At 43.0% G+C, this 27,800-nt stretch overlaps 1 protein-coding gene across 3 annotated transcripts in view; it reads left to right on the forward strand.

Annotated features, from left to right (window-relative positions):
- Positions 1-25,741, forward strand: part of LOC110525063 (atrial natriuretic peptide receptor 3) — a 50,655-nt gene extending 24,914 nt beyond the window's left edge. For all 3 annotated transcript variants that reach the window (XM_036979198.1, XM_036979197.1, XM_036979199.1), the window contains 5 exons: positions 16,994-17,129; positions 18,531-18,625; positions 20,615-20,735; positions 22,725-22,809; positions 24,843-25,741. In XM_036979198.1, the coding sequence (XP_036835093.1) occupies positions 16,994-17,129; positions 18,531-18,625; positions 20,615-20,735; positions 22,725-22,809; positions 24,843-24,954 (549 nt within the window). In that variant the 3' untranslated portion in view covers positions 24,955-25,741. The remainder of the gene's footprint in view (positions 1-16,993; positions 17,130-18,530; positions 18,626-20,614; positions 20,736-22,724; positions 22,810-24,842) is intronic.
- Positions 25,742-27,800: the final 2,059 nt, after the last annotated feature.

A 27,800-nucleotide genomic window follows, 5' to 3' on the forward strand; every position in this document is an offset into this window, starting at 1 on the left:
ACTAAAGGAAAGCTTTGACTACGTGCAGACTCAGTGAGCATAGCCTTGCTATTGAGAAAGGTTGCCGTAGGCAGACATGGCTCTCGAGAAGACCGGCTATGTGCACAGTGCTCACAAAATGAGGTGGAAACTGAGCTGCACTTCCTAACCTCCTGCCAAATGTATGACCATATTAGAGACACATATTTCCCTCAGCTTACACAGACACACAAGAATTTGAAAACAAAATCAATTTTGATAAACTCACATATATATATTGGCTGAAATATCAGTGTGCCATCACAGCAGCAAGATGTGTGACCTGTTACCACAAAAATAGGGCAACCAGTTGAAGAACAAATACCATTGTAAATACAAACAGTTTATGTTTATTTATTTTCCCTTTTGTACTTTAACTATTTGCACATCGTTACAACATTTTATATAGACAAATATACTTGCTTTGGCAATGTAAACATATGTTTCCAATGCCAAAACATCCTCTTGTGAGAGAGAGAGCGGAGAGAGAGAGAGAGAGAGAGAGAGAGAGAGAGAGAGAGCGGAGAGAGAGAGAGCGGAGAGAGAGAGAGCGGAGAGAGAGAGAGCGGAGAGAGAGAGAGCGGAGAGAGAAGAGCGGAGAGAGAGAGAGCGGAGAGAGAAGAGCGAGAGCGAGAGCGGAGAGAGCGAGAGCGGAGAGAGCGAGAGCGGAGAGAGAGAGAGCGGAGAGAGAGAGAGCGGAGAGAGAGAGAGCGGAGAGAGAGAGAGCGGAGAGAGAGAGAGAGAGAGAGGCTTTAAGTGGATGACCATAACTCCAATATTTCTATCCAATCACAACCAGTAGGTGGGTGTGTTGCGTTAAAGCTCTGTTTTTACTTTCACTAACGTGACACACAGTACGTTGGTAAAAGGACCAGGCATGAATCATTTGATTTGTGTCAGGAATCAAAACAAGAACAGACCCTGAACGTCCAGAACAGAGTGATGCTTTTCAACAGCTCCAAACACATTCAGCCCTGACCAACTGCTCCAAACACATTCAGCCCTGACCAACTGCTCCAAACACATTCAGCCCTGACCAACGGCTCCAACACATTCAGCCCTGACCAACGGCTCCAACACATTCAGCCCTGACCAACGGCTCCAACACATTCAGCCCTGACCAACGGCTCCAACACATTCAGCCCTGACCAACGGCTCCAAACACATTCAGCCCTGACCAACGGCTCCAACACATTCAGCCCTGACCAACGGCTCCAACACACATTCAGCCCTGACCAACGGCTCCAACACATTCAGCCCTGACCAACAGCCCCAACACACATTCAGCCCTGACCAACGGCTCCAACACATTCAGCCCTGACCAACGGCTCCAACACATTCAGCCCTGACCAACAGCTCCAACACATTCAGCCCTGACCAACGGCTCCAAACGCATTCAGCCCTGACCAACGGCTCCAACACACATTCAGCCCTGACCAACGGCTCCAACACATTCAGCCCTGACCAACTGCTCCAAACACACATTCAGCCCTGACCAACGGCTCCAACACACATTCAGCCCTGACCAACGGCTCCAACACATTCAGCCCTGACCAACTGCTCCAAACACACATTCAGCCCTGACCAACGGCTCCAACACACATTCAGCCCTGACCAACGGCTCTGAATGTTACTTCTCCATGTTTTGTTGAGTTGTTCTGAGAGCTCAAGTAAAAGGTTTTACAAGAGGGCATTCTCCCTGACCTTGTCGTGCAAGAAGCACTTAAAGCAAATCCTGTTCTATTCCCTGGATCCATCAAATAATATTTTAGAAAGATCACCCTATCTGCCGTGGAGCAAGCGGAAATTTACTAACTTTACCGGATTCCTCAGTAATCTTGGCAATTAACAGAAAATCTATCTTAACTTTGGTAATTTTCACTCAATTTTTTTTTTTTAAGTATTCCTATATATTTAGTTTTTTTTTTTTTATATCTGAGTCCATATTGTTTTTATTACATATTGAGTTTCTAGTAGATAGACCATTCTGTTTAAGTGGAAGAAGTCTAATTAATGAAAAAAAGCATTTAATGAACAATGGCATTATTTTCAATTACCTCTACAACTCTTATGGGTCTTCACTTTTTTCACAACTGCCACCAGTTTGGCGCCAAAACTACATACTGACAGTAAAAGGATGTGTCAATACATACTGACACAGTAATAGGATGTGTAACTACATACTGACAGTAAAAGGATGTGTCACTACATACTGACACAGTAATAGGATGTGTAACTACATACTGACACAGTAATAGGATGTGTAACTACATACTGACACAGTAATAGGATGTGTAACTACATACTGACACAGTAATAGGATGTGTAACTACATACTGACACAGTAATAGGATGTGTAACTACACACTGACACAGTAATAGGATGTGTAACTACATACTGACAGTAAAAGGATGTGTCACTACATACTGACACAGTAATAGGATGTGTAACTACATACTGACACAGTAAAAGGATGTGTCACTACATACTGACACAGTAATAGGATGTGTAACTACATACTGACAGTAAAAGGATGTGTCACTACATACTGACACAGTAATAGGATGTGTAACTACATACTGACACAGTAAAAGGATGTGTAACTACATACTGACAGTAAAATGATGTGTAACTACATACTGACAGTAATAGGATGTGTAACTACATACTGACACAGTAAAAGGATGTGTCACTACATACTGACACAGTAATAGGATGTGTAACTACATACTGACACAGTAATATGATGTGTAACTACATACTGACACAGTAATAGGATGTGTAACTACATACTGACATAGTAATAGGATGTGTAACTACATACTGACATAGTAATAGGATGTGTAACTACATACTGACACAGTAATAGGATGTGTAACTACATACTGACACAGTAATAGGATGTGTAACTACATACTGACACAGTAATAGGCTGTGTAACTACATACTGACACAGTAATAGGATGTGTAACTACATACTGACACAGTAATAGGACGTGTAACTACATACTGACACAGTAATAGGATGTGTAACTACATACTGACACAGTAATAGGATGTGTAACTACACACTGACACAGTAATAGGATGTGTAACTACATACTGACACAGTAATAGGATGTGTAACTACATACTGACACAGTAATAGGATGTGTAACTACATACTGACACAGTAAAAGGATGTGTAACTACATACTGACACAGTAATAGGACGTGTAACTACATACTGACACAGTAATAGGATGTGTAACTACATACTGACACAGTAATAGGATGTGTAACTACACACTGACACAGTAATAGGATGTGTAACTACACACTGACACAGTAATAGGATGTGTAACTACATACTGACACAGTAATAGGATGTGTAACTACATACTGACACAGTAATAGGATGTGTAACTACATACTGACACAGTAATAGGATGTGTAACTACATACTGACACAGTAATAGGATGTGTAACTACATACTGACACAGTAAAAGGATGTGTAACTACATACTGACACAGTAATAGGATGTGTAACTACATACTGACACAGTAATAGGATGTGTAACTACATACTGACACAGTAATAGGATGTGTAACTACACACTGACACAGTAATAGGATGTGTAACTACATACTGACACAGTAATAGGATGTGTAACTACATACTGACACAGTAATAGGATGTGTAACTACATACTGACACAGTAATAGGATGTGTAACTACATACTGACACAGTAATAGGATGTGTAACTACATACTGACACAGTAATAGGATGTGTAACTACATACTGACACAGTAAAAGGATGTGTAACTACATACTGACACAGTAATAGGATGTGTAACTACATACTGACACAGTAATAGGATGTGTAACTACATACTGACACAGTAAAAGGATGTGTAACTACATACTGACACAGTAATAGGATGTGTAACTACATACTGACACAGTAATAGGATGTGTAACTACATACTGACACAGTAATAGGATGTGTAACTACATACTGACACAGTAATAGGATGTGTAACTACATACTGACACAGTAATAGGATGTGTAACTACATACTGACACAGTAATAGGATGTGTAACTACATACTGACACAGTAATAGGATGTGTAACTACATACTGACACAGTAATAGGATGTGTAACTACATACTGACACAGTAATAGGATGTGTAACTACATACTGACACAGTAATAGGATGTGTAACTACATACTGACACAGTAAAAGGATGTGTAACTACATACTGACACAGTAATAGGATGTGTAACTACATACTGACACAGTAATAGGATGTGTCACTACATACTGACACAGTAAAAGGATGTGTCACTACATACTGACACAGTAATAGGATGTGTAACTACATACTGACACAGTAATAGGATGTGTAACTACATACTGACACAGTAATAGGATGTGTAACTACATACTGACACAGTAATAGGATGTGTCATTTGGAAACCCTCAAGTTGATGGTTTATATTTAGAAGAATGTTTTACAGCTTTGTCATTTTGTATTTTTTTAAAATCCTCTTATTTATACTCAACAAAAATATAAATGCAACAATTTCAAACGATTTTACTAAGTTACAGTTCATATAAGGAAATCAGTCAAATTAAATGAATTCATTAGGTCCTAATCTATGCATTTAACATGACTGGGAATACAGATAAGCAGGCTGTTGATTGTGGCCTGTTGAATGGTGTCCCACTCCTCTTCAATGGCTGGGTGAAGTTGCTGGATATTGGTGGGAACTGGAACACGCTGTTGTACGTGTCGATCCAGAGCATCCCAAACATGCTCAATGGGTGACATGTCTGGTGAATGTGCAGGCCACGGAGGAACGGTGACATTTTCAGCATCCAGGAATTGTGTACAGATCCTTGCTACATGGGGCCGTGCATTATCATGCTGAAACATGAGGTGACGGCAGCAGATGAATGGCACAACAATGGGCCTCAGGATCTTGTCACGGTATCTCTGTGCATTCACATTGGCATTGCTAGAATGCAGTTGTGTTCGTTGTCCGTAGCTTATGCATGCCCATACTATAACCCCACTGCCACCATGGGGCACTCTGTTCACAACGTTGACATCAGCAAACCGCTCGTCGCAGGCTGTTATGGTCTTTATTCAGGCAGCAGGCTGTTATGGTCTTTATTCAGGAAGCAGGCTGTCATGGTCTTTATTCAGGAAGCAGGCTGTTATGGTCTTTATTCAGGCAGCAGGCTGTTATGGTCTTTATTCAGGAAGCAGGCTGTTATGGTCTTTATTCAGGAAGCAGGCTGTTATGGTCTTTATTCAGGCAGCAGGCTGTTATGGTCTTTATTCAGGAAGCAGGCTGTTATGGTCTTTATTCAGGAAGCAGGCTGTTATGGTCTTTATTCAGGCAGCAGGCTGTTATGGTCTTTATTCAGGAAGCAGGCTGTTATGGTCTTTATTCAGGAAGCAGGCTGTTATGGTCTTTATTCAGGAAGCAGGCTGTTATGGTCTTTATTCAGGAAGCAGGCTGTTATGGTCTTTATTCAGGAAGCAGGCTGTTATGGTCTTTATTCAGGCAGCAGGCTGTTATGGTCTTTATTCAGGAAGCAGGCTGTTATGGTCTTTATTCAGGAAGCAGGCTGTTATGGTCTTTATTCAGGAAGCAGGCTGTTATGGTCTTTATTCAGGCAGCAGGCTGTTATGGTCTTTATTCAGGAAGCAGGCTGTTATGGTCTTTATTCAGGAAGCAGGCTGTTATGGTCTTCATGCAGGTATCAGTGTGTGTGTGTGTGTACACATGCCTTATTGTGTTGTTGATTGTGCGTGTATGTATGTGTGTGTGTGTGTGTGTGTGTGCGGTCTCTCTAATATCTACCGTGTGTCAGGGAGAGACAGGGCGTCAGGTCTGTACTTGAAGCAGCCCCCTCAGTGGTAAGTTATTAAGAGAAACGTTGTCATTCCTGACAGACTGTCAGAGCAGATTTTAATCCTACCTTCAAGCCGATCGATTTACGCAAAAGGACTGAGGAAGCGAATAGCACTTGTCCATTCCTTCATAGCATTATAGCTGGCTTGCATATGCGTGTCGCAGAGGGCTACATTACCAACTAGCAAACAAGACCAAAAAACATTCTATGAAAAGGCCAGATTTATTTTGAATGTTATGTGTAATTCATATTTAACCATCGTTTAAACAAAGGAAAGTGTCATTAAGAGGCAAGACATGGCCAAGCATGCAATATAAGGCAATAGGAGACGATAAATAATAAATAAGTGAATGGTCTTGTCTTGAGGCCCAACAGAGTGGAACCAGCTCTTTGAAGAAACCCCCTGTAGAGTCACATTACATCCCAGTACACTTCACTAGTCAGCAGATAAATGTAGACTTCCTTTTGTCTCTGCATGCATAGAGACTGGCTTCTGGGGCTAGTCTGATGGGGGTAATAACTGTGTAATAACATGTCTAGTCCACTGGGGGTAATAACCATGTCTAGTCTGCTGGGGGTAATAACTGTGTAATAACCATGTCTAGTCTGCTGGGGGTAATAACTGTGTAATAACCATGTCTAGTCTGCTGGGGGTAATATCTGTGTAATAACCATGTCTAGTCCACTGGGGGTAATAACCATGTCTAGTCCACTGGGGGTAATAACTGTGTAATAACCATGTCTAGTCCACTGGGGGTAATATCTGTGTAATAACCATGTCTAGTCCACTGGGGGTAATAACCATGTCTAGTCCGCTGGGGGTAGTAACTGTGGCTAGTCCGCTGGGGGTAATAACCGTGGCTAGTCCGCTGGGGGTAATAACCGTGGCTAGTCCGCTGGGGGTAATAACCGTGTCTAGTCCGCTGGGGGTAATAACCGTGTCTAGTCCGCTGGGGGTAATAACCGTGTCTAGTCCGCTGGGGGTAATAACCGTGGCTAGTCCACTGGGGGTAATAACCATGTCTAGTCCACTGGGGGTAATAACCGTGGCTAGTCCACTGGGGGTAATAACCGTGGCTAGTCCGCTGGGGGTAATAACCGTGACTAGTCCGCTGGGGGTAATAACCGTGTCTAGTCCGCTGGGGGTAATAACCGTGTCTAGTCCGCTGGGGGTAATAACCGTGTCTAGTCCGCTGGGGGTAATAACCGTGGCTAGTCCACTGGGGGTAATAACCATGGCTAGTCCACTGGGGGTAATAACCGTGGCTAGTCCGCTGGGGGTAATAACCGTGGCTAGTCCGCTGGGGGTAATAACCGTGTCTAGTCCGCTGGGGGTAATAACCGTGTCTAGTCCGCTGGGGGTAATAACTGTGTCTAGTCCGCTGGGGGTAATAACCGTGTCTAGTCCGCTGGGGGTAATAACCGTGTCTAGTCCGCTGGGGGTAATAACCGTGGCTAGTCCGCTGGGGGTAATAAATATGACAACCTCTTCTTATGGCTTAGATCCCGCTAACGGGATCGATTTGACAACAGCCAGTGAAAGTGCAGGGCGCCAAATTCAAAACAACAGAAATCCCATAATTTAAAATTCCTCAAACATAGAAGTATTTTACACCATTTTAAAGATAAACGTGTTGTTAATCCCACGACAGTGTCCGATTTCAAAAAGGCTTTACGACGAAAGCACACCAAACGATTATGTTAGGTCAGTACCTAGTCACAGAAAAACAAATTTTTCCAGTCACAAAAAGCAGAAATAGAGATAGAATTAGTCACTAACCTTTGATGATCTTCATCAGATGACACTCATAGGACTTCATGTTACACAATACATGTATGTTTTGTTCGATAAAGTTCATATTTATATACAAAAAGTGTTATGAAAAAAAGAGTTTACAGGTGCGTTATGTTCAGTAGTTCCAAAACATCCAGTAATTTTGCAGAGAGCCACATCAATTTACAGAAATACTCATCATAAATGTTGATGAAAATACAAGTGTTATGTATGGAACTTTAGATAAACTTCTCCTTAATGCAACCGCTGTGTCAGATTTCAAAGAAGCTTTACGGAAAAAGCACACCATGCAATGATGAGTACTGCGCTCAGACAACAAAACAAGCCATACAGATATCCGCCATGTTGTGGAGTCAACAGAAGTCAGAAATCCATTATAAATATTCCCTTACCTTTGATGATCTTCATCAGAATGCACTCCCAGGAATCTCAGTTCCACAATAAATGTTTGATTTGTTCGATAAAGTCCATAATTTATGTCCAAATACCTCCTTTTTGTTTGCGCGTTTTAGTACACAATCCAAACTCACGATGTGTGGGCAAGTCTAGAAGAAAGTTCAGACAAAGTCATATTACAGTTCGTAGAAACATGTCAAACGAAGTATAGAATCAATCTTTAGGATGTTTTTATCATAAATCTTCAATAATGTTCCAACCGGAGAATTCCTTTGTCTGTAGAAATGCAATGGAACGCAAGCTAACTCTCACGTGAGCGCTCGTGATCAGCTCATGCCACTCTCGCAGACCTCTGACTCATTCAGCTCCCATTCCCCCCTCCTTCACAGTAGAAGCATCAAACAAGGTTCTAAAGACTGTTGACATCTAGTGGAAGCCTTAGCAAGTGCAATATGACCCCATAGACACTGTATATTCGATAGGCAATGACTTGAAAAACTACAAACATCAAATTTCCCACTTCCTGGTTGGACTTTTTCTCAGGTTTTTGCCTGCCATATGAGTTATGTTATGCTCACAGACATCATTCAAATAGTTTTAGAAACTTCAGAGTGTTTTCTATCCAAATCTACTAATAATATGCATATATTAGCAACTGGGCCTGAGTAGCAGGCGGTTTACTCTGGGCACCTTATTCATCCAAGCTACTCAATACTGCCCCCAGCCATAACAAGTTACAGACTGACTATACAACTGAACCTCTTTTAACAGACTGACTATACAAAATAACCTCTTTTAACAGACTAACTATACAACTGAACCTCTTTTAACAGACTGACTATACAACTGAACCTCTTTTAACAGACTGACTATACAACTGAACCTCTTTAACAGACTGACTATACAACAGGACCTCTTTAACAGACTGACTATACAACTGAACCTCGTTAACAGACTGACTATACAACAGAACCTCGTTAACAGACTGACTATACAACAACCTCTTTTACCAGACTGACTATACAACATAACCTCTTTTAACAGACTGACTATACAACTGAACCTCGTTAACAGACTGACTATACAACAGAACCTCGTTAACAGACTGACTATACAACAACCTCTTTTACCAGACTGACTATACAACATAACCTCTTTTAACAGACTGACTATACAACTGAACCTCGTTAACAGACTGACTATACAACAGAACCTCGTTAACAGACTGACTATACAACAGAACCTCTTTTACCAGACTGACTATACAACTGAACCTCGTTAACAGACTGACTATACAACAGAACCTCTGTTAACAGACTGACTATACAACAGAACCTCTTTTACCAGACTGACTATACAACATAACCTCTTTTAACAGACTGACTATACAACTGAACCTCTTTAACAGACTGACTATACAACAGGACCTCTTTAACAGACTGACTATACAACTGAACCTCGTTAACAGACTGACTATACAACAGAACCTCTTAACAGACTGACTATACAACTGAACCTCTTTAACAGACTGACTATACAACAGGACCTCTTTAACAGACTGACTATACAACAGAACCGCTTTAACAGACTGACTATACAACTGAGGCTACACAACACAAACTCTAATTGCAGAATATGACCATCTCGGGTAGGAAGCTGATTGGTCCGGTATGTGTGTTCCAGAGATGTTGTATTGTGGTCAAGATAACTAACCAGCGAACCCACCCAGCCATTCTCACTATCACACACTACATTCTGGCCCAGTTATTCAGTGCAGAGCAACTAGACAAAGGCCCCAGTCTGTTTCTCTGTGCCCTGTCAGATTGGGCTGTGCAGTAGAGTCACTCCTGTGTCACTCCAAGTCTCCCCTTTGCAGAGCACTACTTTGGACCAGGACACATAAAACTCTGGTCAAACGTATTTCACTATGTAGAGAATAGAGTGCTATTTGGAACTCCAGACTGGAGGACAGGGGAAGGCTGCGGCTCGACCTTCTGTGGGAGGGAGATAACTATTTCAGTCGCTCTCCAGGCTCCTTGTTCCCAGCAGATATCACCATCCACACTGTCCTGTTGGGAGAGATAACGGTCGGTAGAGGTTGCCACCAACATACCAGACCTCCATTGCCTCAACGGCATATAAACCACCTTACTGTTCAGTTGGGAGAGATACCGGTCGGTAGAGGTTGCCACCAACAGACCAGACCTCCATTGCCTCAACGGCATATAAACCACCTTACTGTTCAGTTGTCCCATTATTCTGACCAGTTGCCATTCGACTCTCTAGCCTCGTCCCAAAAGTGTTTGTGCTGTGAAGTCTTATGGTCGTTCACATTTTCAACTAATTCAACCGTCTCTTCTGGTTCAACGGCTGCAGGATCAGAATATCCTCAAGACAAGACAAGGCAATACTATGTAACAGCAGTACTATGTAATAGTTCCTACAGCAGTACTATGTAACAGGTCCTACAGCAGTACTATGTAACAGGTCCTACAGCAGTACTATGTAACAGTTCCTACAGCAGTACTATGTAACAGCAATACTATGTAACAGGTCCTACAGCAGTACTATGTAACAGGTCCTACAGCAGTACTATGTAACAGGTCCTACAGCAGTACTATGTAACAGTTCCTACAGCAGTACTATGTAACAGGTCCTACAGCAGTACTATGTAACAGGTCCATACAGCAGTACTATGTAACAGGTCCATACAGCAGTACTATGTAACATCTCCTACAGCAGTACTATGTAACATCTCCTACAGCAGTACTATGTAACAGGTCCTACAGCAGTACTATGTAACAGCAATACTATGTAACAGGTCCTACAGCAGTACTATGTAACAGGTCCTACAGCAGTACTATGTAACAGGTCCTACAGCAGTACTATGTACTATGTAATAGTTCCTACAGCAGTACTATGTAACAGGTCCTACAGCAGTACTATGTAACAGGTCCATACAGCAGTACTATGTAACAGGTCCATACAGCAGTACTATGTAACATCTCCTACAGCAGTACTATGTAACATCTCCTACAGCAGTACTATGTAACAGGTCCTACAGCAGTACTATGTACTATGTAATAGTTCCTACAGCAGTACTATGTAACAGGTCCTACAGCAATACTATGTAACAGGTCCTACAGCAGTACTATGTAACAGGTCCTACAGCAGTACTAAGTAACAGGTCCTACAGCAGTACTATGTAACAGGTCCATACAGCAGTACTATGTAACAGCTCCTACAGCAGTACTATGTAACATCTCCTACAGCAGTACTATGTAACATCTCCTACAGCAGTACTATGTAACAGGTCCTACAGCAGTACTATGTACTATGTAATAGTTCCTACAGCAGTACTATGTAACAGGTCCTACAGCAGTACTATGTAACAGGTCCTACAGCAGTACTATGTAACAGGTCCTACAGCAGTACTATGTAACAGGTCCTACAGCAGTGCAATGTACTATGTAACAGTTCCTACAGCAGTACTATGTAACATCTCCTACAGCAGTACTATGTAATAGTTCCTACAGCAGGACTATGTAACAGGTCCTACAACAGTACTATGTACTATGTAACAGGTCCTACAGCAGTACTATGTAACAGGTCCTACAGCAGTACTATGTAACAGGTCCATACAGCAGTACTATGTAACAGGTCCTACAGCAGGACTATGTACTATGTAACAGCAGTACTATGTAACAGGTCCTACAGCAGTACTATGTAACAGGCCCTACAGCAGTACTATGTAACAGGCCCTACAGCAGTACAATGTAACAGGCCCTACAGCAGTACAATGTAACAGGCCCTACAGCAGTACAATGTAACAGGTCCTACAGCAGTACTATGTAACAGGTCCTACAGCAGTACTATGTAACAGGTCCTACAGCAGTACTATGTAACAGGTCCTACAGCAGTACTATGTAACAGGTCCTACAGCAGTACTATGTAACAGGTCCTACAGCAGTACTATGTAACAGGTCCTACAGCAGTACTATGTAACAGGTCCTACAGCAGTACTATGTACTATGTAACATGTCCTACAGCAGTACTATGTAACAGGTCCTACAGCAGTACTATGTAACAGGTCCTACAGCAGTACTATGTAACAGGTCCTACAGCAGTACAATGTAACAGGTCCTACAGCAGTACTATGTAACAGGTCCTACAGCAGTACTATGTAACAGGTCCTACAGCAGTACTATGTACTATGTAACAGTTCCTACAGCAGTACTATGCAACAGGTCCTACAGCAGTACTATATAACAGATCCTACAGCAGTACTATGTAACAGCAGTACTATGTAACAGGTCCTACAGCAGTACTATGTAACAGCAGTACTATGTAACAGGTCCTACAGCAGTACTATGTAACAGCAGTACTATGTAACAGGTCCTACAGCAGTACTATGTAACAGCAGTACTATGTAATAGGTCATACAGCAGTACTATGTAACAGCAGTACTATGTAACAGGTGTAACAGTGTGTATTCTGCTTACAATCCGCTGTACCTACTTATATAACTTCTGTAACATACATGGGTTTTGAAGGTGCTCATTGTTAAGTGGAAGCAGGATGTCATGTACTGTAGACTGAAACCTTGGCTCCTATATAATTTCTTCAGAATAGATCAGGTCAGCATTTTTGTTCTGCAAAAATGTTCTCTGATAAATCTTAGCTCTGTGTGTGGGTATTTTTGGAACTGTGTAATTCCCTCTGAAACAATTGAACCATATATTTGGAACGGGGGAAAGTACGTCAACTGCTTGTGTTATCAGCGTTGAGAAAGCAAACGCACTCTGAGATATGAAACCACAGCCCTCTGTGCATAGTATCAGCCTCGTGGGTCAGCTTATGACCAATTTGACGTGAAAAATATATATTTTGGGGCATTTTTAGCTAACCCTAATCCTTCTCCTAATCTTAACCTAATTCTCCTAACCTACTGCGTAAGTTCACCAAATCTGCTACGAAAAGTCCATTTTGACAAAAGCCGTATCCCTTCCAACTATTAGTGTCAGTCTAACAGTATCCACAGCTCTTAGGGTATCAACTATTAGTGTCAGTCTAACAGGATCCACAGCTCTTAGGGTATCAACTATTAGTGTCAGTCTAACAGTATCCACAGCTCTTAGGGTATCAACTATTAGTGCCAGTCTAACAGTATCCACAGCTCTTAGGGTATCAACTATTAGTGTCAGTCTAACAGTATCCACAGCTCTTAGGGTATCAACTATTAGTGTCAGTCTAACAGGATCCACAGCTCTTAGGGTGTCAGTCTAACAGGATCCACAGCCATTAGGGGGTATCAACTATTAGTGCCAGTCTAACAGTATCCACAGCTCTTAGGGTGTATCAACTATTAGTGCCAGTCTAACAGTATCCACAGCTCTTAGGGTATCAACTATTAGTGTCAGTCTAACAGGATCCACAGCTCTTAGGGTGTATCAACTATTAGTGTCAGTCTAACAGGATCCACAGCTCTTAGGGTATTAACTACTATTGTCAGTCTAACAGTATCCATAGCTCTTAGGGTGTCAGTCTAACAGTATCCACAGCTCTTAGGGTGTCAGTCTAACAGAATCCACAGCTCTTAGGGTATCAACTATTATTGTCAGTCTAACAGTATCCACATCTCTTAGGGTGTATCAACTATTAGTGTCAGTCTAACAGTATCCACAGGTCTTAGGGTATCAACTATTAGTGTCAGTCTAACAGGATCCACAGCTCTTAGGGTATCAACTATTATTGTCAGTCTAACAGTATCCACAGCTCTTAGGGTGTATCAACTATTAGTGTCAGTCTAACAGTATCCACAGGTCTTAGGGTATCAACTATTAGTGTCAGTCTAACAGGATCCACAGCTCTTAGGGTGTATCAACTATTATTGTCAGTCTAACAGTATCCACAGCTCTTAGGGTTTATCAACTATTAGTGTTTGTCATCGGCAGCACACAGATAATTGTCTTGTGAAGGGGATTGAGTAGGAGGCACCTTCATCCATGTTTGGTTGATCTTCATCATTCCTGAAAGGCACCTTCATCCATGTTTGGTTGATCTTTATCATTCCTGAAAGGCACCTTCATCCATGTTTGGTTGATTTTCTTCATGTATATACGTGTTTTTACAGTTTTTTTTCTTCGTCTGTATTTTTTGTATTTTTAATCTCAAATCTACGGACTGAACATACTCTCCTGCAACCCGCCTCACCCAATGCGGTATGGATCCGCTATTTGTTATACTTTAGAACCATAACTTTCTTCAGTGCCAGCCAGCTAACTAGCTACTAGATAGTAGTCAGTTAGCCACATCACCGTTAACTCGGACATCAGCCAGCCTCAGCCCGGTCAATTCCTGCCAGTCTGCACAGCGTGATATCAATCCAGAGAATATCGGACTGCTTTTTCTCTCCGGATTGCAGTAGAAATATCGTGATTCCTACCGCAAGCTCTGAATCTTTACTCCGGATCATCGCAGGTCTGCTATCCGAGTGGCTACTCCTGGCTAACGTCTCTGTCCCGAAGCAAGCACCAGTTAGCCTGGAGTTAGCCTCGAGCTAGGCCCATCTCCCGGCTAGCCGAAGAGATCCATCAGACAATTCCTGGGCTTCAATATCTCTTTTGCCAATTGGCCCGTACCCTCTGCTGCCGATACGGAGCCCCGCCGATCCATCACGACAGGTCTGCCGACGTAACTGTCCGAGGGGGTTTCAACAGGCTCTCCCGTTGCGACGTCCCTCTGAGGCCCATCTGCCAGCCCCGGCCTGCTAGCTGTCTGAATTGCCGTGCCTCCAGCTCGCCTAGCTACTCACTGGACCCTATGATCACTCGGCTACACATGCCTCTCCGTAATGTCAATATGCCTTGACTATTGCTGATTTGGTTAGTGATTATGATTATCTTATTTCACTGTAGAACCTCCAGCCCTGCTCAATATGCCTTAGCTAGACCTTTTGTTTCACCTCCCACACGTGCGGTGACCTCACCTGCTCTAAATGATGTCTCTAGAGACAAAACCTCTCTCATCGTCACTCAATGCCTAGGTTTACCTGCACTGTACTCACATCCTACCATACCCTTGTCTGTACAATATGCCTTGAATCTATTCTTCTGCGCCCAGAAATCTGCTACCTTTTCTCTCTGTTCCGAACACACTAGACGACCAGTTCTTTTAGCCTTTAGCCTTACCCTTATCCTATTCCTCCTTTTTTCCTCTGGTGATGTAGAGGTTAACCCAGGCCCTGCAGCCCCCAACATCACTCCCATTCCATTAATATATATATTAATATATATTACTGAAAGGAAGTAAAGACACATAGTTACAGTTGATTAAAGAGAACATTGTTTTAGAAAACTGATTACTGTGTTGGAAAATGGAGGTGAGATGAACCTTGGTTCCTCCATGAATCATCTGGCTTAGAGGAGACCACGTAGAACGAGGTAGAGCATGTTGTTGTGCCCCATTAGAACGCAGCATACAGGTCTTCTACAGGACCACGCTATGAGATGGGTAATCACACACAATGACGCACTGTGTCTAAGTGGAATGGGAAACATTTCAATATCTTTTTTTTTTTTTTTTTTTTGTGAAAACAAACATAGACCAAATTGTTTGTTTAGTAAGAGACTGTGTATGCGGAGTAACTCATTATTTTTCTAGTACTTAGGTTGTAAATTGCCAGTGAAAAGAAAATTATGGCTGTGATTTTCTGTGGTGTTTCATGACTGATATGGTAAGCAGTGGGCATTGTGTTTCCACAAACACAAAACACAAATCAGGCTGAAATATTCACAGTGTTACTTTGTTAATGACGTAGAAGATCATACAACTATATGATACTAGACATTACTAACCTATACCCCCTCTATATAGCCTTGTTATTGTGTTACTTTTAATTATTTTTTAAACTTTATTTGGTAAATATTTTCTTAACTCAACTGCGCTGTTGGTTAAGGGCTTGTAAGTCAGCATTTCACAGTAAGGTGTCACGACTTCCGCCGAAGTTGGCTCTCCTGCCTGTTCGGGCGGTGCTCGGGGCGGTCGTCGTCACCGTCCTACTAGCCACTACCGATCCCTTTTTCGTTTGTCTGTTGGTTTTGTCTTATTAGTTTCACCTGTGTGTATTTTAGTTTAATTAGCTTCCCTATATGTAGTAGTTTGACCCGCCCTTGTTTTGTGCTGGTGTGTTTTTTGTTACTCTGTTGGTTGTGGTTTCATGTGTGTATTCTCCGGACTGTTTGGTCCTGTGTTTGGGCTGGTCTGTTCTATGCGCCCTGTATGTTGGCGTGACCGTTTTTTGGTCGGAAAATAAATCACGATTTACTGAACCCTGCTCTCTGCGCCTGATTCCAACCCACCACTCCTGTTGTATTCAGCGCACGTGACAAATAAAGTTTGATTTGATTTGAATCATCATTCTGAGATGTTACGTATGCATTGGAATTCAGTGTTTCCCCTGCCATCACCAGACTGGGGCGGGGACGACCTCTTCTGTACCTTACCCTACCATCCTCTGTTATCAGCTCTCCTTCCTCCCATCATCCCCCCCTCCCTCCCTCCCTCCCTCCCTTCAATAAATTGCCAAATTAGTTGTTGGCAGTTGCCTTGACAACCTGAGTAAAGAGGAACGGATCCATCTAACAGACTTTTGCATCTGGGTCCAATGTTTTCTTCTCATTAATCACTCTAAAGTATTTGAATGCCAGAGACCCACTGCAAGACAACACCTTGTAACAGTATGAAAGAACTATCTGTTTTTGGTTCCTTTTTTAAAGTGATGAATCTGTCATTCATTCATTAGTTTCATCCCTATCTTCATGTATTATTGTGATTCTAATATTCCTGTCTGTTGTCTCCCCCTCCAGATCAACATGTTCGTGGAAGGGTTCCATGATGCATTGCTGCTGTACGCCCTGGCGCTGCACGAAGCCATCAGGAACGGCCTCACCAAGAAGGACGGAGCAGAGATCACCTATCGCATGTGGAACAGAACATTTGAAGGTAAAAAAAACAAAAAACCCTCTGCTCATTATTAAACCTATGTCCCAACGGCACCCTATTCCTTACACAGTGAGATACGTGTCCCAATGTCACCCTATTCCTTACACAGTGAGATACGTGTCCCAATGTCACCCTATTCCTTAAACAGTGAGATACGTGTCCCAATGGCACCCTATTCCTTACACAGTGAGATACGTGTCCCAATGGCACCCTATTCCTTACACGGTGAGATACGTGTCCCAATGTCACCCTATTCCTTACACAGTGAGGTACGTGTCCCAATGGCACCCTATTCCTTACACAGGGAGGTACGTGTCCCAATGTCACCCTATTCCTTACACAGGGAGGTACGTGTCCCAATGTCACCCTATTCCTTACACAGGGAGGTACGTGTCCCAATGTCACCCTATTCCTTACACAGGGAGGTACGTGTCCCAATGTCACCCTATTCCTTACACAGTGAGATACGTGTCCCAATGTCACCCTATTCCTTACACAGTGAGATACGTGTCCCAATGGCACCCTATTCCTTACACAGTGAGATACGTGTCCCAATGTCACCCTATTCCTTACACAGTGAGATACGTGTCCCAATGGCACCCTATTCCTTACACAGTGAGATACGTGTCCCAATGGCACCCTATTCCTTACACAGGGATTCTGTCTCAGTGTAATATAGAGTAGAGTGAGCAGCTAGTGCAGCATTCTGTCTCTCCAGACCTGTTAACCAAAAAGTCATATCCCCAGACCTGTTAACCAAAAAGTCATATCCCCAGACCTGTTAACCAAAAAGTCATATCCCCAGACCTGTTAACCAGAAAGTCATATCCCCAGACCTGTTAACCAGAAAACTGTTGAAATCCCCCAGATTTCCTTTGCAGAATGTGTGTAGGATTGCAGCACCAGAATATCTCCTCAAGACAACAGAATATGAAAGCTAAACTACAATTAATGTGTTGTCTAATTTGGAGGGGGATGAGTCAGAGGCAACGCTGACTACAGTGTTGCCTTTCATCGGCAATGATTAGATTGCAGTCGCAGAGCACATGTCCACTGGACAAAACGGTTAAGAGGCCAAACCGCCACATTGCCAGCTCTTAAATAACGATGTTTTCGTCAGTAGGAATTGTCAAGAACAGGGTCATATTTTCTTGTTAATAGAAATAATATTTTTTAAATGCCAAACATTTGGGAACACAGGCGGAGGGATGAAATTACAATTCTACTAGGGCCTGCCAACACAAACGGCGGGAGGAGAGATGGGATTTCCTGTTATATTGGCCGGTGCTGGAATTTCTCCACTCCGCTCTCTGTTCTCTGTTTTCCTTGGAATGTTGGGCTCTTGTAGCTAATTAATTCTGCCATTCTTTACATGCCGCTGGTCCTCTGGTCGCTGGGCAGGCATCGCAGGTCAGGTGTCTATGGACTTCAACGGGGACAGATACGGAGACTTCTCTGTGATGAGCATGACCAACACAGAGGCAGGCACCTATGAGGTAAGAACAGGGCCTCAACCTAATCCTGAACCTCCTGCATGGCTCTTGATCAGGGCCGTCATTCAGAGGGCCGAGCATCCCAGAGAAGGAGTGGTGATCTAGGATCAGGTCAGAAAGAGTCTCAGTAGGAGTGGTGATCTAGGATCAGGTCATGAAGAGTCTCTCAGTAGGAGTGGTGATCTAGGATCAGGTCATGAAGAGTCTCTCAGTAGGAGTGTTAATCTAGGATCAGGTCATGAAGAGTCTCTCAGTAGGAGTGGTAATCTAGGATCAGGTCCCACCTGTCTATGTGATTGTATTAATAATAATAATCTAAAAAGCAAACCGACCCAATACCTATGATGTAAGAACAGATAACTTCAACCTAATCCTGTAACCTCCTGCCTCCCCAGTGATCCGACGGGTTTAAACCATATACTGCCATTTGTCTTGTCAAATGCCCCCTTATAGATTATCTTCATAAAGGACTGTACATTGAAAAACAATGTAACTGGGAATCAAATTGGTATGCAAATACTCCAATATTTCACAATAATGCTTGGCAATCGCGAGGGCCGTCTTTTGCATCCCCCTATGTTCCAAATGTGTAATCCGTACCCTATCCATGTCATAGATAGTAATGGTTTGAAATAAATTCCAAGATATTACATTTAGATTTGAAATACACATGACCAGGCAACTCCTTTTTTTTCTAGATTTCCAACTTAGGTCAGCAATGCTGGCCTCTGGAGTCCCTTGGGAAAGCCAACTACCGAACCATCTAATGATGGAATTTATAAATAAATGATCTGGGCTTCCGAAAGGACTGATCTCCATAGCATATAAACACCTTTTGGAATGCTCATATTCTGAGCTAGCCATTAAAAAAGTATGGTCTACAGATCTAAGGGAACCTGAGAAACCCTGTAGCACTTTTCCTGGAGTCAATGCTCAAAAGCGAGTGGAATGTTATTCATGTTTTTCATAATTTCATAGTTAATAAAGATAATTTCCCCAAAAACTTGCCAGTGTTTCTATGTCGAACAGGTGTGTTATATTTCAGTCTTCTGTGACGTATATAAAGCATACTATTGGGATGCAAACTCAAAATGTAATACATTTCAACTCTATATCTGACATAGTGCAGGCGTCTTCTTTTTGTTAAGCCCAGAACCATGTGTGTGAGGTGTATAAGGTGATTTGTTTAAGACTACCAAGAAACACTGTGACCCTGATTTAGCCCACTGCAGTAGAAGGCTAAAGAACTCTGTGTGACCCTGATTTAGTCCACTGCAGTAGAAGGTTAAAGAACTCTGTGTGACCCTGATTTAGCCCACTGCAGTAGAAGCCTGATTGGAACAGAATATGGAAAAATATGACCTTGGAATGGGATGGAGCGTTGGGGGAATGGGATGAGGGGTTGGGGGGAATGGGATGAGGGGTTGGGGGGAATGGGATGAGGGGTTGGGGGGAATGGGATGAGGGGTTGGGGGGAATGGGATGAGGGGTTGGGGGAAATTGGATGAGGGGTTGGGGGAAATGGGATGAGGGGTTGGGGGAAATGGGATGAGGGGTTGGGGGACTTAGATGGGACGTTGGGGGAATGGGATGGGACGCTGGGGGAATGGCGGGGTTGGGGGACTGGGATGAGGGGTTGGGGGACTGGGATGGGACGTTGGGGGAAATGGGATGGGGCGTTGGAAGAATGGGATGGGGCGTTGGAAGAATGGGATGGGACCCTGGGGGGAATGGGATGGGACCCTGGGGGGAATGGGATGAGACGTTGGGGGAATGGGATGGGATGCTGGGGGACTGGGATGGGATCACTTCTTTCAGTTTCTTTGCGTGCTGTGTTTATTGTTACTGATTCTGTAATATGATCTTAATGATCTTTATATTTATGGACCTTTTTTTGAGTTGCAGCCAGCAGGAAAATGCTAACAGAGTATGAGATTGACTGTCCTTGTTTCAGAGGTCTGTAGCTAACCTCTTTGGTGTTTGTGTTTTCAGACGGTGTGTAACTACTTTGGTGTGAACGAGAGTTTCCAGATGCTTCCGGTGTTCAACCCTGAACTCTTCACACTGAAAGGACGGCACAGAGTGCACCACACAGACCTGCCAGACAAATCATGTAAATTATCTCTAATATACAGGGACAAGAAAAACTATGTGAACCTTTTGGAATTACCGGGATTTCTGCATAAATTGGTCATAAAATTTGATCTGACCTTCATCTTAGTCACAAAAATAGACAAAAACACAGTGTGCTTAAACTAATAAGACACAAATTATTGTGTATGTCTCCACCACTACACTCACCAACAAACAGACCTGTTCTGTTCTCTCTGTCTCCACTAACAAACAGACCTGTCCTGTTGTCTCTGTCTCAACTAACAAACAGACCTGTCCTGTTGTCTCTGTCTCCACTAATAAACATACCTGTCCTGTTCTCTCTGTCTCCACTAACAAACAGACCTGTCCTGTTGTCTCTGTCTCCACTAACAAACAGACCTGTCCTGTTCTCTCTGTCTCCACTAACAAACAAACCTGTCCTGTTCTCTGTCTCCACTAACAAACAGACCTGTCCTGTTCTCTCTGTCTCCACTAACAAACAGACCTGTCCTGTTCTCTCTGTCTCTGTCTCCACTAACAAACAGACCTGTCCTGTTGTCTCTGTCTCCACTAACAAACAGACCTGTCCTGTTGTCTCTGTCTCCACTAACAAACAGACCTGTCCTGTTCTCTGTCTCCACTAACAAACAGACCTGTCCTGTTCTCTGTCTCCACTAACAAACAGACCTGTCCTGTTCTCTCTGTCTCCACTAACAAACAGACCTGTCCTGTTCTCTCTGTCTCCACCAACAAACACAGACCTGTCTGACACATCATGTAAATTATCTCCACAGCTTCTGTCTCTGTCTCCACACATCAAACCATGAGATTGAAACACCCCAAGTTTTGTCTCAGATGTTTAATGTAGGGGCTCAGTGCAGATGTTTAATGTAGGGGCTCAGTGCAGATGTTTAATGTAGGGGTTCAGTGCTTGACATGAGACTCGACAGTACTGTATATATTTAGATGCAGGAGCTCTACAATACTTTAGAGCTAATAAAGGAAACAGAAGCTCTAGCCTGCAGGTATTCAGCTCAAGCCTGCAGGTATTCAGCTCAAGCCTGCAGGTATTCAGCTCTAGCATGCAGGTATTCAGCTCTAGCATGCAGGTATTCAGCTCTAGCATGCAGGTATTCAGCTCTAGCCTGCAGGTATTCAGCTCTAGCCTGCAGGTATTCAGCTCTAGCCTGCAGGTATTCAGCTCTAGCATGCAGGTATTCAGCTCTAGCATGCAGGTATTCAGCTCTAGCATGCAGGTATTCAGCTCTAGCATGCAGGTATTCAGATCTAGCATGCAGGTATTCAGATCTAGCATGCAGGTATTCAGCTCTAGCATGCAGGTATTCAGCTCTAGCCTGCAGGTATTCAGATCTAGCATGCAGGTATTCAGCTCTAGCATGCAGGTATTGAGCTCTAGCATGCAGGTATTCAGCTCTAGCATGCAGGTATTCAGCTCTAACATGCAGGTATTCAGATCTAGCATGCAGGTATTCAGATCTAGCATGCAGGTATTCAGATCTAGCATGCAGGTATTCAGATCTAGCATGCAGGTATTCAGATCTAGCATGCAGGTATTCAGATCTAGCATGCAGGTATTCAGCTCTAGCATGCAGGTATTCAGCTCTAGCCTGCAGGTATTCAGCTCTAGCCTGCAGGTATTCAGCTCTAGCCTGCAGGTATTCAGCTCTAGCATGCAGGTATTCAGCTCTAGCATGCAGGTATTCAGCTCTAACATGCAGGTATTCAGATCTAGCATGCAGGTATACAGCTCTAGCATGCAGGTATTCAGATCTAGCCTGCAGGTATTCATCTCCGGTTTTCGATATACATTTGAAATCATCCTCCACACGATGAGCTTGTCTGAGGTAGTCCCCGAAGGGCTGAATACCTGCACACCCCACCTATCTGGCACTCTAGACAATCAAGTTAAGAAAATATAGTGTAACACGGGTGTGTAGCAGAGGTGTCGTTAGCCTAACTAATAGCCTCCGTCTTCCTCTCCGAGCAGGTGGACTAGGAGTATCTGCTGTTACTGGGATCATAGTGGGAGCTCTGCTGGGGACTGCACTGCTCATAGCCTTCTACTTCATCAGGTAAAACAGAATTTCAACCGCTTAAACTGAAAGTTACGTTCAGTGGTGTTTGGCACATTTCAACTGGATTCGAGCTTCATTTTAACCTCAAAGACAGCACTGATCTACAGGAAAAGCATAATGACTGACAGCTATAGGGGGAATACAGACATGACATCTATAGGGGAAATACAGACATGACAGGCTATAGGGGGAATACAGACATGACATCTATAGGGGGAATACAGACATGACAGCTATAGGGGGAATACAGACATGACATCTATAGGGGGAATACAGACATGACATCTATAGGGGGAATACAGACATGACATCTATAGGGGGAATACAGACATGACATCTATAGGGGGAATACAGACATGACAGGCTATAGGGGGAATACAGACATGACAGGCTATAGGGGGAATACAGACATGACAGGCTATATGGGGAATACAGACATGACAGGCTATAGGGGGAATACAGACATGACATCTATAGGGGGAATACAGACATGACAGGCTATAGGGGGAATACAGACATGACAGGCTATAGGGGGAATACAGACATGACATCTATAGGGGGAATACAGACATGACAGGCTATAGGGGGAATACAGACATGACATCTATAGGGGGAATACAGACATGACAGGCTATAGGGGGAATACAGACATGACAGGCTATAGGGGGAATACAGACATGACAGGCTATAGGGGGAATACAGACATGACAGGCTATAGGGAGAATACAGACATGACATCTATAGGGGGAATACAGACATGACATCTATAGGGGGAATACAGACATGACATCTATAGGGGGAATACAGACATGACATCTATAGGGGGAATACAGACATGACAGGCTATAGTGGGAATACAGACATGACATCTATAGGGGGAATACAGACATGACAGCTATAGGGGGAATACAGACATGACAGCTATAGGGGGAATACAGACATGACAGGCTATAGGGGGAATACAGACATGACAGGCTATAGGGGGAATACAGACATGACAGGCTATAGGGGGAATACAGACATGACAGGCTATAGGGGGAATACAGACATGACAGGCTATAGGGGGAATACAGACATGACAGGCTATAGGGGGAATACAGACATGACATCTATAGGGGGAATACAGACATGACATCTATAGGGGGAATACAGACATGACATCTATAGGGGGAATACAGACATGACATCTATAGGGGGAATACAGACATGACAGGCTATAGTGGGAATACAGACATGACAGCTATAGTGGGAATACAGACATGACATCTATAGGGGGAACACATACATGACATCTATAGGGGGAATACGGACATGACAGCTATAGTGGGAATACGGACATGACATCTATAGGGGGAATACCGACATGACATCTATAGGAATACAGACATGACCTATAGGGGGAATACAGACATGACCTATAGGGGGAATACAGACATGACATCTATAGGGGGAATACAGACATGACATCTATAGGGGGAATACAGACATGACATCTATAGGAATACAGACATGACCTATAGGGGGAATACAGACATGACATCTATAGGAATACAGACATGACCTATAGGGGGAATACAGACATGACATCTATAGGGGGAATACAGACATGACCTATAGGGGGAATACAGACATGACATCTATAGGGGGAATACAGACATGACAGCTATAGGGGGAATACAGACATGACAGCTATAGGGGGAATACAGACATGACATCTATAGGGGGAATACAGACATGACATATATAGGAATACAGACATGCCATCTATAGGGGGAAAACAGACATGACATCTATAGGAATACAGACATGACATCTATAGGGGGAATACAGACATCTATAGGGGGAAAACAGACATGACATCTATAGGGGGAATACAGACATCTATAGGGGGAATACAGACATGACAGCTATAGGAATACAGACATGACATCTGTACATTAAGCATCACAGTATACATACATTACTTGCCTGTTCTAAATAAAATTGTAATGAATATGAACTCAAAGCTTTTTTGTTGTTGTTCCTAACAGGAAGAACTACACTATAACCATTGAGAGACGCGCCGCCAGGGATGAACATGACATCGGGAAACATCGTCAGTTACGAGAAGATTCTGTCAGATCTACCTTCTCGGCGGCGTAGAGCATCACTGAGTTCGTCTGTGGCTCCTGACGTTTCCGTTCCCTTCCAAGCATCATGGGAATGTGACCAAAGACTCGACTGCTGTCAGAGTACTCATGCTATTTAAAGAAAGACATCATGTCATTGTTTTGTGTTTTTAATTGTTTGGTGTTTTAACGTTTTGGAATTTCATTTTTCTCAGGAAAGTTAGCCGTCACAAAGCACCACTTGCATCTCGTCTCTGTAGAAGGATATAGGTGTGTATTCTCCCCTTAAGAGGGCCAGCACGGCAGCATTTATAGTCTGTGCAAATTGCTTTTAGTAATTATCAAGACCTTAGTAGTATAACACTGCGTAGTTGTTAATGTACAGGATCGTGGGTGTGAATGTATTCAGATAATGGACGCTCTTGTGTCATGAGACTTTGAAAATGTTTTGGCCTGTTTGTCAGAAAAAAACATTTGCTCTCCACCCTGCTGTGTTTTAGTCAAACCTGAGAGGACTGGTATTGGTCAGATCAGAGGTAACTAGAATAACAGTGAAGACATCAAAACTATGAAATAACACATATGGAATCATGAAGTAAACAAAAAAGTGTTAAACAAATCTAAATATATTTTATATTTGAGATGCTTCAAAGTATCCGCCCTTTGCCTTGATGACAGCTTTGCACACTCTTCTCTCAACCAGCTTCACCTGGAAATCTTTTCCAGCATGCGAGTTCCCACATATCCTGGGCACATGTTGGCTGCTTTTCCTTCACTCTGCGGTCCAACTCATCCCAAACCATCTCAATTGGGTTGAGGTCGGGTGATTGTGGAGGCCAGGTCATCTGATGCAGCACTCCGTCTCTCTTCTTCTTGGTCAAATGGCCCTTACACAGCCTGAAGGTGTGCTGGGTCATTGTCCTGTTGAAAAACAAATGATAGTCCCACTAATCACAAACCAGATGGGATGGCGTGTCACTACAGAATGCTGTGGTAGCCATGCTGGTTAAGTGTGCCTTAAATTCTAAATAAATCACTGACAGTGTCATGAGAAAAGCACCCCCACACCATAACACCTCCTCCTCCATGCTTCACGGTGGGAACCACACATGCGGAGATCATCCGTTCACTTGTTTCTTGGCCCAAGTAAGTCTGTTCTTTTTATTGGTGTCCTTTAGAAGTGGTTTCTTTGCAGATATTCGACCATGAATGTCACAACTTCCGCCGAAGTCGGGTCCTCTCCTTGTTCGGTCAGCGCTCGGCGTCGTCGGTCTTCTAGCCATCATCAATCCACTTTTCATTTTCCATTTGTTTTGTCTTGTTTTTCCTCACACCTGGTTTCAATTCCCTCAATTACTTGTTGTATATTTAACCCTCTGTTACCCCTATGTCTTTGTGTGGGATTGTTTATTGTAGTGCTTGTGCATGTTCCCCGTGAGCGCACGACGGGTTATTTTTGAGCCTATTTAGCTTGTTCTGGATGCCGTTGGTTTTGTTTAATAAATCTCCGGTTATCACCCAGTTCTGCTCTCCTGCGCCTGACTTCTCTGCTGCCAATTACGCACCCGCTACAATGAAGGCCTGATTCACGCAGTCTCCTCTGATCAGTTGATGTTTAGATGTGTCTGTTACTTGAACTCTGTGAAGCATTTATTTTGGCTGCAATTTCTGAGGCTGGTAACTCTAATGAACTTATCCTCTGCAGCAGAGGTAACTCTGTGTCTTCCTTTCCTGTGGCGGTCCTTACGAGAGCCAGTTTCATCATAGTGCTTGATGGTTTTTGCGACTGAACTTGAAGAAACTTTCAAAGTTCTTCACATTTTCCGTATTGACGGACTGTAGTTTCTCTTTGCTTATTTGAGCTGTTCATGCCATAATATGGACTTTGTCTTTTACCAAATATGGCTATCTTCTGTATGCCACCCCTAATTAACTTTTAGCACGGCACACGTGTTAATTAAAATGAATTCCAGGTGACTACCTCATGAAGCTGGTTGAGAAAATACCAACAGTGTGCAAAGCTGTCATCAAGGCAAAAGGGTGGCTACTTTGAAGAATCTCAAATATTTTTTGATTTGTTTCACACTTTTCTGGTTGCTACGCGATTCCATATGTGTTGTTTCATAGTTTATGTCTTCACTATTATTCTAAAATGTAGAAAGTTGTAAAAAATATAGAAAAACCCTTGAATGAGTAGGTGTGTCCAACATTTTGACTGATACTGTGCACAAAATATAAACACAACATGTAAAGTGTTGGTCCCATGTTTCTTGAGCTGAATTTTTCATATGCACAAAAAGCTTATTTCTCTAAAATGTTGTGTACACATTTTTTTACATCCCTGTTAGTGAGCATTTCTCCTTTGTCAAAATTATCCATCCACCTGACAGGTGTGGCATATCAAGAAGCTGATTTAACAGCATGCTCGTTACACAGGTGCACCTTGTGATGGGGACAATAAAATGCCACTCTAAAATGTGTAGTTTTCACACAACACAATACCACAGATGTCTCAAGTTTTGAGGGAACGTGCAATTGGCATGCTGACTGCAGGAATGTCCACCAGAGCTGTTGCCAGAGAATTTAACGTTCATTTCTCAACCATAAGCCGCCTCCAATGTCGTTTCAGAGAATTTGGCTGAACTTCCAACTGGCCTCACAACCGCAGACCATGTGTATTGCGTCATGTGGGGGAGCGGTTTGTTGATGTCAGCGTTGTGAACAGAGCGCCCCATGGTGGCGGTGGGGTTATGGTATGAGCTACGGACAACGAACACAATGGCATGTTATTTTACCGACGGCAAATTGAATGCACAGAGATACCATCCTGAGGCCCATTGTAAGTAATAATAGAAATACAACATAAAACATATAGTTAAC

Source organism: Oncorhynchus mykiss, chromosome 6 (assembly GCF_013265735.2).
Source record: "Oncorhynchus mykiss isolate Arlee chromosome 6, USDA_OmykA_1.1, whole genome shotgun sequence".
Taxonomy (NCBI): domain Eukaryota; kingdom Metazoa; phylum Chordata; class Actinopteri; order Salmoniformes; family Salmonidae; genus Oncorhynchus; species Oncorhynchus mykiss.